Raw genomic sequence first — 11,423 nt, 5'->3', positions numbered from 1 at the left:
GGAAAATTATACTCTGATTTTTTTACATTTTAAAAAACAAGCACAAGAAAATAAATTCAAAAAAAAGTTGTATTTTTTTGTGGAATTTTGTTCATGTTTTTATTGTGTAAAAGTGTAAAAAATCAGAGTGTAATAATGAAATAACTTATTATTTTAAAATGTTTGAAATTTCTCATTTTTTGCTAGATTTTTAGTTGAATTTATTTGATTTGAATGATTTTCATCACTTTAAAATCCCATAAAATAAACAACAATTATTTTTATAAAATTTTATATATTTTGTTCATTTTTTTTCTCACTAATAAAGTTATAAATAATTTAAAATAACTCTGTTTTTTTACTATTTACTTAAATTGGTAAATGCAAAAATAATAAAGCTAATATTTCATTATATGTATGTATTATAATAAATGTATATTTATAAAAAATACAATAATTTTACTAGAACTGTAAATAATAAAATAGATTATAAAAAAAGTTAAACAAAAAGCAGTTGAAGAATAAATAATTGAAAAAAATCGTATTGTGTATAGTAAGTGGTAATAAAAAATAGTTGAATGAGTTGAAAAAAAGTAGTGCCTGTTGTTAAGAAAATACAAATGCAAATTGTTTAAGATTTTAGTAAAAGTTTCCATGTTGAAGTTTAGAGTTCCGTAGTAGATCCAGTGCACTTAGTTAGAAAAAGTGTTAGAAGAAAGTTATTAGAGTTATTTTATGCTTTCTTAAGCTTTCATATAAAGCTTTCGTCTTTTCAAATGTAAACTGACAATAAAATCGTTCGTTCATCTCCGCCAACTGATGTAGCAGCAGCCTTCATTTAAGGTCTTTCTAATATTTGAGGTTTAATATCCAAACGATCCATGACATATTGAGGCATACAGAGTGTAGGATTAATGGGTTTGAGACCATCAAAGCCCAATAACGATAAAGCGCCTATGCCAAAGAGAGTGTGGAAAATATCAGGCAAATTGCCAGTGCGATCAGCAAAACCACCAGTTTCGTTGTCTTGACAGGAGAGTATAAATTGTTTTAACTTTTCGGCACTAATCCAATGCAAACGGCCCATTATAGTTAATGAAGCCAAAACCCACCACGAGTAACACACATCGGGCAGTTTTTCAGGTCTGCCATTAAGGCCACCAGAAGGCAATTGACGTTCACACAACCACCAGCCTAATTTGTCCACATCTAGCAGATGTAAACGTTGGGTTAAAGACAAAAATCCCACACAACAGTAAATAAGGCCTAAAAGAATTTTAAACCATTAAAAGGGTAATATTTAAAACCACTTAATAACACCTACCAGCATGTGATTCAGCTCCTGGCTTTGAACCAAAACCGCCATCAGTTTGATTACAGCACAACATAACAAATTGCACAGCCTTTTCCACATCGATGGTACAACCCAAGTCCTTTTTCAACAATGTCAATATGGCAACGGCACAAAACGAGAAACGTGTATCAACTTCACCCCAACGATCCCCAAAGAAACTGCCATCGATTTGCTGCAATGAGACAACGTATTTGACCACGGCCTCACAGTCGATTTCCTGTAGGGCATCGTAAATACACAATATCTGCACTGCAGATAAAGTATATAATATATGGGGGTCATGACCTTCACACGGTGCAAAACCACCTGTCGTCGGACACTGGCAACGTTTGATAAACTCAATAATTGAGGGCCGGTCAAGGCGGTCCAATTGATTCATAATATCCAAAGCGGTGACACCCCAATATATGCCAGACATGCGTAGAAATTCTGTCATACAATATTCATAGTCATCCTGATCTTTACCATGATTTTCAATATACTCTACATGTTTCCAAAAGTGTAATTCTTCCGGAGTTTTTGTTGAATCGGTGCCACTATTATTAGTCGCATCAGCGTTGCTGGCTTTGGCAAACGATGTAAAGTCCATGCTGGTTCCTGGTGTTTACTAAACTTTGGCTTTAGAGCAAGGTTTTTAGTTCAACAGTTATCGTATGGCGTTTTAGTTATGATAAAATTATATTAAAATATTTCTACTGCCAATTAAAGCAGTTGCACTTTAATTAATGACACATTCAAGGTAAGAATAATAAAGAAAATATATCAAACAGCTGTTGGATTTTAATAAACGAATGAAAAGGGAAAGAGGATAAAGAAAAAAATCAACTCTGAGTGGCAATAAACGTGATGCCAGATGGATTTAATTGCACAAAAGGGACATTTTGTTGTGACCCATTTTTATGAAACTCATAATAATTCGATTTTCTAATTAAAATTCAGACTGTGAACATGCCAAAAAGATTCCACACAATAAGAAAAAAACATGAAAATATTAATGTTAAAAATTATATATGTCTCACTTAAAAGCTAAATATGAATAAAATTGTCTTCATAACGAGAAGAATTGCTTCTTATTTTAAGTTAAAAATTCGCTTAGAAATCTATTATCCTTTTTCCTAAATTTTTAAAATTGTTTAAATTATTATTATCTCAAGATCCTCTTATAGTCCCACTCTGAATTTGTTTTTGTTGTTAACCATACAAAGGCTTATAATTGAGAAAAATCTTTAGAAAATGGAAGATATCCTTTTTCATATATCCTTTGATTGTTACTATTTGTTGGTCAATACTGACTGATTTTAAGGAATACTATATATATGGAAACTAGGGAACATAAACATTGCTATGAGACAAATATTGTAAAAAAGGATATACAAGTATTATGTAATTAAAATTGAGTGATTTTAATTCAAATTTTAACAAGTAAAGTTTCTTATTACAATTATAAGAATAAAATTATACATTAAAAGAAGTTTTTAATTAAAAAATTAATTATGCTTTAAAATTACATAACATAATCAGCATTTTTTTTAAAGGATTGCCCTATTCGAGTGGCATCTGAGTTTGCTACCATTTAAGCAACCCTGTTACGAAACACGAGGAACTGTCAAAAACAAACAAGAGAGAAATTAAAATACAGCGAATTTGTCATCACACATTTTTCTTTTTTAACGCTTGGAGCAGAGAAATTCTTTTTAAGGAAGTGTAAAAAATTTCGTTTTAATATAAAATTTAAATCCATACAAATTCAAAATTACAATTTTTGTCTTCTTCGAAAGAAAATTGTAAAGAAAAAGTTTATATAAAGTAGTTATAAAACCTATAAGTAAAGAAAAATAAAGAAATATTGCTACGCTGGTTCGATTATTGCATGAAGAAGAAAAAAATTACCAAAACGAAGGCTGGGCGAAAAAGAAAAAAGCAACAACATCAGAAGAAGACAAAGTTAAAGCAGTATCAGAAAAACAAGCGGCGACGGTAGCAGTGACGGTGAAAACAGTGATCGTCAGCAACGACAGTTGGAATAACAACAACAACAAAAGCAACAACTACTACGGACAACAATATTGTTGTGGTACCATAGTTAGGTGAACACAAAAGTGTTATATTTAAGGTGGCCGGAACCATTACGTTATAACGCTAATCTGGATAGTTTCAGCTGAACAACATATGGAAGGGCTTTGAAAGTGAAAGCAGCAAACAAAATTCTCATTTTGTTAAAGATTGAGAAAATTTTGTTGAATTTACTACTAAAGGAATACAGGCAAAATCTTTTGTGGAGACAACTTGTCATACAAAAGTTGTTTAAAAGATTTTGTTGAAAGACTTTTGATTAAGTTCAAGACTTGTGGGTTATAGCTAAAGGCCATGTCCAATGGTGACGATGTGCTAGACAATTGGGAAGAAATTGATGAAGCAAGGGTAGGTTTTCCTAAATTATATTATTATTTTATATGAGTGCAATTAATTGTTGTATGTATGTTTCTAGATACAAATATTGAAATCCTCGTCAGCTTCTTCTGCAGCTTGTGAAAGAATCACAAAATCGTCGTCGTATCAGCAAACAACTACAGCCAGTTCAACTGCTGCTTTAAATAGTTCTACTATAAATTCAACATCTTCAACTAGGCCTATTCAAATGAAGTTGTTGCAACGCTCTACTACTACGCAAGAGTCAGCTATAACGACCTCGTCTACGAAACCCATACCCAAATCGCCTTTGGACGATATGTCGGCCACATTTCAGCCAGTTATGATGGTTTTACACAAACCCCAGGACGAATATCAATCTGCCAATTATACACCACCAATTGCTAATCAGACTGTGAAAATTCTAAGGAGACCAACACAATCTACGGAACCCCGTAATAATGGTATACGTCCCAAGCAGCCAATCAAAACATTGCAACAACGTGAACAGGAATATGCCGAGGCAAGACTTAGAATATTGGGCTCAGCCAAGAACCCAGAAGATGATGAGCAAAAGTAAGTTAAAAAAAAATTATTTTTATTTTTTAAATATTAAAAATACTGAAATGTATTGAAATCATTTTGACAAAAACCCCGTTAAGTTACAAATAAGTTGCGGACATATGGTAAATCAGAATATCTGTTGGTTATGTCTCCAAAAAATCTGCCAAATCTCAAAATTTTAACATTTTCTACCAAAAAACTGCTATTTTTCAAAAAACTTTAATTTTTACACTAAAAATTACTTTTACTAAAAAACTTCTTTTTCACTAAAAAAATATTTTTTAAAATTGTTTCACCAAAATATTTTTAAAATTTTTTCACCAAATTTTTTTTTTAAAATCTTTAAAAACAATTTTTTTTTTAATTACAACTTAATTTTTTTTTGCAATTTAAAGGGATTCAAACGCTACCACAACTTCGGTAACAACCAGTACCACGAATTCAACACCATCCACTCCTACGGTAACTGCCGCAGCATTATCCAACAATTCTATTATGAATACAGTGGCTACCACAAAAATTAACTCACCGAAAACACAAGGTGGTGCAAATCAATACAACAATCACTATAATCAACAACTACAGTTGCAGCAGCAGCAGCAACAACAACAGCAACAACAATATCATCAAAATTTCCAACAGCAGCAGCAACAAAATTATTTTTACAATCAGCAGCAACAGCAACAACAACAGCCACAATCACCTGCCTATAACAATAATCGCACATACAACATGAATCCACTCTTAGGTCTGGGTCCTATGGGTTCTATAGGCCAGCCCGCTCAATATCAGGCTACAGCTCTAGCAACACCACAAACGCCACAACAGCAGCAGCAACAGCATTTGAAATATCAACAATATCATCAAAAATCACCACAACTACAACATAAAACCCAACAACAGCAACAACAGCAGCAGCAGCAGACTTGGTCTCCTGTTGTGGGCGGTAGTGTTTCTTCCTCGTCTGTAAGACAACAACAACAAAACGATACGATATTACGTTTACCTCGCGGCCCTGATGGTACTATAGGCTTTCAAATGCAGCGGTAACGCGTTGTCACCAACATCAATCAACTATTCAATTTGTAAGAGCTGTTCATTGCTAAACTAAATCTGAAAACTGTAATTTCAGTTTTATTTTGTTAATGCTGCCGTGTTTTTACTCTAAAACATTTAATTTTTTTTAAAGGATTTCTTTTGGTTTGTTTTAATGGGTATAATGATGGATGACAATCGATTTAAAGTTGCGTTGATGGCAACTGGCAGCTATCATTTTCTGGCAATAAGAAATTTGTGGTTGCCCTCTGGCAATGCAACTGAAGTTCGTTTGCCATCCATATCACCCATACTTTTCATATTATACTAAACTTTAAATTTCTTTTTGAATGTTTAAATTTAATTGGTAGTCATCTAACAATATACTTATTTTTTTTTCTACTTTCTAATCTTTCTAACTTTAAGTTGTCTGCTATAACTTTTTTCCCCCCTTCTACATTTAATTGATTTTATAAACATTATGCTTTCGTTTTTTTTTTTTTTTACTTTATTACATTGATCATATTTTAATTTTTACTTAAAACAAATTTATAATTGTTTGATATTTTTGCATATTTTAATTTTACTCGTTTTGGGCTACAGTTCAAATCATAAATTTGAAATTAAACAAGATTTTTTTTTGTATTACATTTAGAAAAAACACACAACCACAAAAATTATGTTTGTCTTGTAAACTAAAAGAAAAAAAATATTGTATTTAAATGATAAAAGAAAACAAATTTTATGATTATAAATAATTATACTTATACAAAATATATAAAAAAAATACTAAAAAAAAGAATAATTTTTATTGAATCGCTAATTGAGAAAGAAAATTTACAAACTAAAGCCTAAAAAATTGATTCTTGATAGCTAAATTGTTTGTTTCTAGGCTTATAGTTTTATGAAAACAAGAAAATTACCATCGAAACAACGAGGATTCTTATTTGACTTGATATTATAAATATGTGACATATTTCAAGTTTTTAGATTGACCCAGAGCCTATTGTGGGAATCGAACCCGCAATCCTCAGAAAAATTCGGGTTAAAAAACATTTTTCACGACAGTCCGATTTTCTACGGCATTGGAAAGGTATTTGAAATGTCTATCATTAGATATACATATTGTCTATATTAATGTGTTATTAATCCAGATATACATAGTTCAAAATCGAGCTATCTCAACCATATGTGGACCGAATTAAATTACCAATCTAAGCGGGACTATAGTGGATATCTTTATATGTATATATAATTCTTCTGTAAGTGTGATAGTAACCGAACTCCTCCTTAACGGTTGGGCCGATTTCGATGAAATTTGTTGTGTGTGTTTGAGTGGGTCCCTGGATAGTTTAGATTCACAATTGACCTATATAGGTACAATGAGCATGGCACCTCCCATACAAAGTAAAAATTTATTATTGCATATCTGGAGTACTATTATAGCGGGAGTCTTCAAACTTTGTGTGAGCTATGGCAGAATAACGTTTGCCGGGACAGCTAGTATTGATAGATAAACCATGTATATGAGATATTTGGGAGCTTTGGAAAGTTGATTTCAACAGACAGGCGGAGATGGTTATATTGACTGAGGTCGCAAAAAAAATTTAGAAATTACAAACTTATAAACACTCATAAATTTAAAATTCTCGTATCTTTCTGTGTTCATTGATTTAAGAAAAAATTATTTTCAGAAAAAATAGAATAGAGTCAAATTTTAATTTATGAAGTAAATTGGTAAAGTTGAAATATGATGTCGGTCAAATGTCCATCTCCAGCAAGTCAGCAGAAATCTTTTCACAAAATTTTTATCAACATTTTGCAAAACCGACTCACTACTTATCTCGTCAATGAAGAGAATTTCATCTTTTAGAACATCAGGGGGCGTATATGAGCGAATACATATTTGAACGTGCGAGTTTTATTTATATTTGGGATTCCCTTATTCGATATCGAATAAAATGTTTAGAAATTTATAAGCTAAGAAGCATTCGAAATTTATTTCGAATACGAATGCGAATCCGATCTTTTAAATGACCCCTGAAAAAATAGTACATCGACGATAATTAATAAGAACGATGCGGGTAAATGTCATCGCCAAATCAAGAAATTACGCGACACGGAAATGTTTCAAGCAAAAATATAATTGTTCGACTGTGTGCGGCTGGCTGAAAGTAAAGATCACAGATTCCATGATTAAGATTTACCAAGTTTGTACTAAATAAATGTTAAAGAATGGCAGCTTAATGCTTTGACAGCCAATTATTTCATAACCTCAAATTTGTCCACCATTTACAATTAAATTGACCTTTGACCGAAACCTATTTTACCAAGGAACAAACATGTTAGCGTTTGATATTCTTGGTTTATTAAAATAAAAAGTGCCATGTTAATGCTCCACGTATGGATCATAATCTAATCTAATAAAGAATATATTGAAAAAAAAAGATGTAAGATGTGAACGACATTTGTTGTTATGTAATACTAACGTCTTACTAAGAACAAATAGGTGATCCTATGTGTTTCGAATCGGATAAAGGTAGAATTGGGAATTGGAACTTATTGATGAGAATTCCTTCTCCGATCATAGATACATACATATGTAGTTTGTATACACTATTAGAGAAATGTGGTCACTTAATGCCTTTATAGGACAGTGCTTGCTATGAATATAGAGTAGATTGGATCTTGCTTGCAATCGAATTCTTAAATCTTAATTCAGAATTAAAAATTTCATCATATCATTCCATAAAACCATTCTCAACATAACAAATTCTTAGCTTCATCCAAAGGCATTTATTTGAATAGAATTTTCATTCATTGTTGAATTAATTCATAAGAAAATTCATTCAATCTAATACAAATTGAATGAAAGAATTATACCCTTCACCTTCGTGAGAAGGGTATAAATTTTCCGACCCTATAAAGTATATATATTCTGGATCCTATAGATAGCGGAGTCGATTAAGCCATGTCCGTCTGTCTGTTGAAATAAACTTTCCGAAGCCTCCAAATAACTTACATATACGATTCAAACATCAATATTTCCGGAATTCTTCCGGCTCGGTTGCTAAAATCGAGAATATCGGTCCACAAATGGCTGAAATATAAGAAAAAAACCAGGACATCCTCATTAATATAGACAATATGGATATCTAATAATAGATATTTCAAAGACCTTTGCAACGACGTATATAAGTGGGACCTACAATGGGTCAAAATCGGAAAAAATATTTTTTAACCCGAATTTTTTCACCAAAATTTTTTTTATTAAAAAAATTGTAAAAACAAAAAAAAAAAATTAAAAAAATTTTAAAAATTTAAAAAAAAAAATTATATTTAAAAATTTTTTTTAAAATTTAAAAAAAACAATTCGCAAAATTTTTTTCCCAAAAAATTATAACCAACTTTGGAAAAGAAAAAAAAATATTTAAAATTTTTATTTTGAAGTATAATTTGGTGAAGGGTACTTATTTACTTGTTACTTGTTTTTTCTTCATTCAATTTTAATTTTTGTTTTAATCATTTACAAAATTATGTAATTGAAAAAATTAATCATTTGCAACATAAAAATTCCCTAATATAACATTAATTCAAATTTCTATTTTTAGTACTCTGTGGTTGGAAAAAGTTCTACTTTAATATTATTTTGATACCGAACACATTTGTCATTTTCCATCCCTGAGCACAATCAGCAAGGAAAGATCATAACATGTAATAATAATCCATGTTCTCTGCTTTCTTTATTCGAGAACACAACTCAAATGTGTTCGCGAATGATCCAATCTGGAATATTATGTTTGAAAGCAGTGGTCAATTGGTTACTTTTAAATCATCTTAAACAAGAAATTACCTCCAATACACTGTTATTGTTTGTAAAATTTCATCATTTATTAATTATATTATAATTTTTTTTTTCATTTCGCACAAAACAACAATTATCAACATCTTTTAATTTAACTGTTGCATTCAATAGACAATTTATGGCCATGCGAAAAACAACAAATTCGTGATTACGAACACAAATCTCATTTACCCCCAATCAACCAAGTAAAGGTTATCAGTACAGAAGTATTAAATATAATAAAAATCAACAACATATTTACAAATAAACAGGAATATTTTTGTAAAATTTCTATAAAAAAATAGCTAACATTAAATTTTTTTTTTGCAAAATAAAGATTTTTATATTAATTTAATAGGAAAACCAGCTACAAGTTTTTAAAATGTTTTAAAACTTTTTAACGTTTTCTTTCGCTTAAATGAGTATTCAAATTAGTAGACAGCAAGATTAGTTCTCTTTTTTTTTTGGTACCAAAATTTTGTAGACCTATTTTATGGTTTATTTTTGTATTTTGTTGTGTTCCATCCAAATTTGTCAAAATAAACAGAGAGCATGATAGTTTTTATGTTTTTTTTCTACGCACATCAGCATAAATTAAATTATATGAGCAAATTTACTCCAAAAAAACAAGATCATTACGTCTGCTCAGTAACAGCCGATTTGTTTGGCGTGTGGTTTGTTCAATTTGAGAGGGTTAAGTGAGTGTCACTTTCAAAAAATGTGAGAGTAAAAATCTGCAAAATCTGGGCTATATATAATTTGTTTAGCCTTTGCTGCATTTGTTTAGCCTTTGCAATAACAATTCTAGAGACTGATCTGTGTCAGCAATACTTTCCAGAATATGACTCAATCAGAAAAAAACAATCTTTAAAATGAAATTTATACAATATGCGTTTACAATCCTTATAGGTAATATTGAGGTTATGAAATAAATTGGCTGTCATCTGATGAAATGTCAAGAATTCAGTGTCATCCTTTGACATTTATTTAGTACAAACTTGCGAAATATTAACCATCTACGCTACTTCCGACCCTAAAAAGTATATATATTCTGGATCCTTATAGATAGCGGAGTCGATTAAGCAATGTCCGTCTGTCTGTTGAAATCAACTTTCCGAAGCCCGGCTCGGTTGCTATTTAAAATCGGTCCACAAATGGCTGAAATATAAGGAAAAAACCAGGACAACCTCGATTTTTGACCTATATCTGGATTAATAAGTCATTAATATAGACAATATGGATATCTAATGATAGATATTTCAAAGACCTTTGCAACTACGTAGGAAAAAATATTTTTTCGCTAAATATTAAAAAAAACAAAAATATTTTAAAATTAAAAAAAAAATTTTAATTTAAAAAAAACAATTTAAAAAAAAAATTTGGAAGTTGGACCTACAATGGTTCAAAATCGGAAAAAATATTTTTTAAACCGAATTTTTTTTTCACAAAAAGTTGTTTTCCCGAAAATTAAAAAAAAATATTTTAAAATTTAAAAAAAAAATTCGAAATTTTTTTTTTCATAAACAATTTCTAGAAATTTTTGTTTGAAAAACGAATTTGAATGATTAATTTTTCGCCTTTGAACTCTATTTTTTTAATCCGTTTACATATTTGTCTGATAAGATTAGTAAACATCTGAGAGAGCCCTTAAACCAAACTATACTTTAAGATAAAGATTGAAAAAAAATATGTTTCAAAAAATAATTTTAGGATAAAATAATTTTATTGTAAAAAAAATTATGTTAAAAAAGTAAAAAGAGGAGCCGCAGAACAAAAGTTACTTTTTCGATTTTTTTTTACAAATTGATTTTTTGGTATTTTGAAATCTTCTAGAAAAAATAAATTTCCAAAATTTTCAAAAAAAATACATTTTGTTTGCGGCTCCTCAAATATTTTTTAACCCGAATCTTTTTTTTTTTTTGAAAAATTTTTAAAAATAAATTGAAAAAAAAACAAAAATATTTTAAAATTTTAAATATGTATAAAAAAATTTTTAATTTAAAAAAACAATTTGAAAAAATGTTGTAAGTTTGACCTACAATGGGTAAAAATCGGAAAAATCTTTTTTTAACACGAATTTTTTTTTCACAACAAGTTTTTTTCCCAAATATTAAAAACAAAATATTTTAAAATTTAAAAAAAAATTCGAAAATTTTTTTTCCAAAAAATTAAAAAAACAACTTTGGAAAATTGTTTACCTAAAAATATTTAAAATTTTTATTTTGAAGTATAATTTGG

General features: G+C 29.7%; 2 protein-coding genes across 2 annotated transcripts; one reads left to right on the top strand and one right to left on the bottom strand.

The window, feature by feature from the left end:
- Positions 1 to 254: 254 nt before the first annotated feature.
- On the bottom strand, positions 255 to 2,101 carry betaggt-II (geranylgeranyl transferase type-2 subunit beta). Its single transcript, XM_065502104.1, has 2 exons — positions 1,304 to 2,101; positions 255 to 1,245 (listed from the first exon to the last, which is right to left on the bottom strand). The coding sequence occupies exons 1-2, from the start codon at positions 1,920 to 1,922 to the stop codon at positions 818 to 820; spliced, it is 1,047 nt and encodes a 348-aa protein (XP_065358176.1). The 5' UTR covers positions 1,923 to 2,101; the 3' UTR covers positions 255 to 817.
- Positions 2,102 to 2,987: 886 nt separating this feature from the next.
- On the top strand, positions 2,988 to 6,146 carry LOC135952253 (myb-like protein Q). The gene is made up of 3 exons (XM_065502103.1): positions 2,988 to 3,754; positions 3,822 to 4,318; positions 4,702 to 6,146. Exons 1-3 carry the CDS (start codon positions 3,701 to 3,703, stop codon positions 5,354 to 5,356), a joined length of 1,206 nt encoding a protein of 401 aa, XP_065358175.1. The 5' UTR covers positions 2,988 to 3,700; the 3' UTR covers positions 5,357 to 6,146.
- The last annotated feature ends 5,277 nt before the right edge of the window (positions 6,147 to 11,423 follow it).

Source organism: Calliphora vicina, chromosome 2, assembly GCF_958450345.1.
Source record: "Calliphora vicina chromosome 2, idCalVici1.1, whole genome shotgun sequence".
NCBI lineage: Eukaryota > Metazoa > Arthropoda > Insecta > Diptera > Calliphoridae > Calliphora > Calliphora vicina.
The sequence above is the reverse complement of the archived record's forward strand: the minus strand, read 5'-3'. Positions and strand labels throughout refer to the sequence as shown.

Bases quoted from the DNA above. Each gene is read 5' to 3' on its own strand.
- betaggt-II (XM_065502104.1), bottom strand. From the start codon at position 1,922: ATGGACTTTACATCGTTTGCCAAAGCCAGCAACGCTGATGCGACTAAT. The intron at 1,246-1,303 runs GTAGGTGTTATT...AAATTCTTTTAG, and splicing joins AGGAGCTGAATCACATGCTG to GCCTTATTTACTGTTGTGTG.
- LOC135952253 (XM_065502103.1), top strand. From the start codon at position 3,701: ATGTCCAATGGTGACGATGTGCTAGACAATTGGGAAGAAATTGATGAA. The intron at 3,755-3,821 runs GTAGGTTTTCCT...GTATGTTTCTAG, and splicing joins AAGAAATTGATGAAGCAAGG to ATACAAATATTGAAATCCTC. The intron at 4,319-4,701 runs GTAAGTTAAAAA...TGCAATTTAAAG, and splicing joins CCAGAAGATGATGAGCAAAA to GGATTCAAACGCTACCACAA.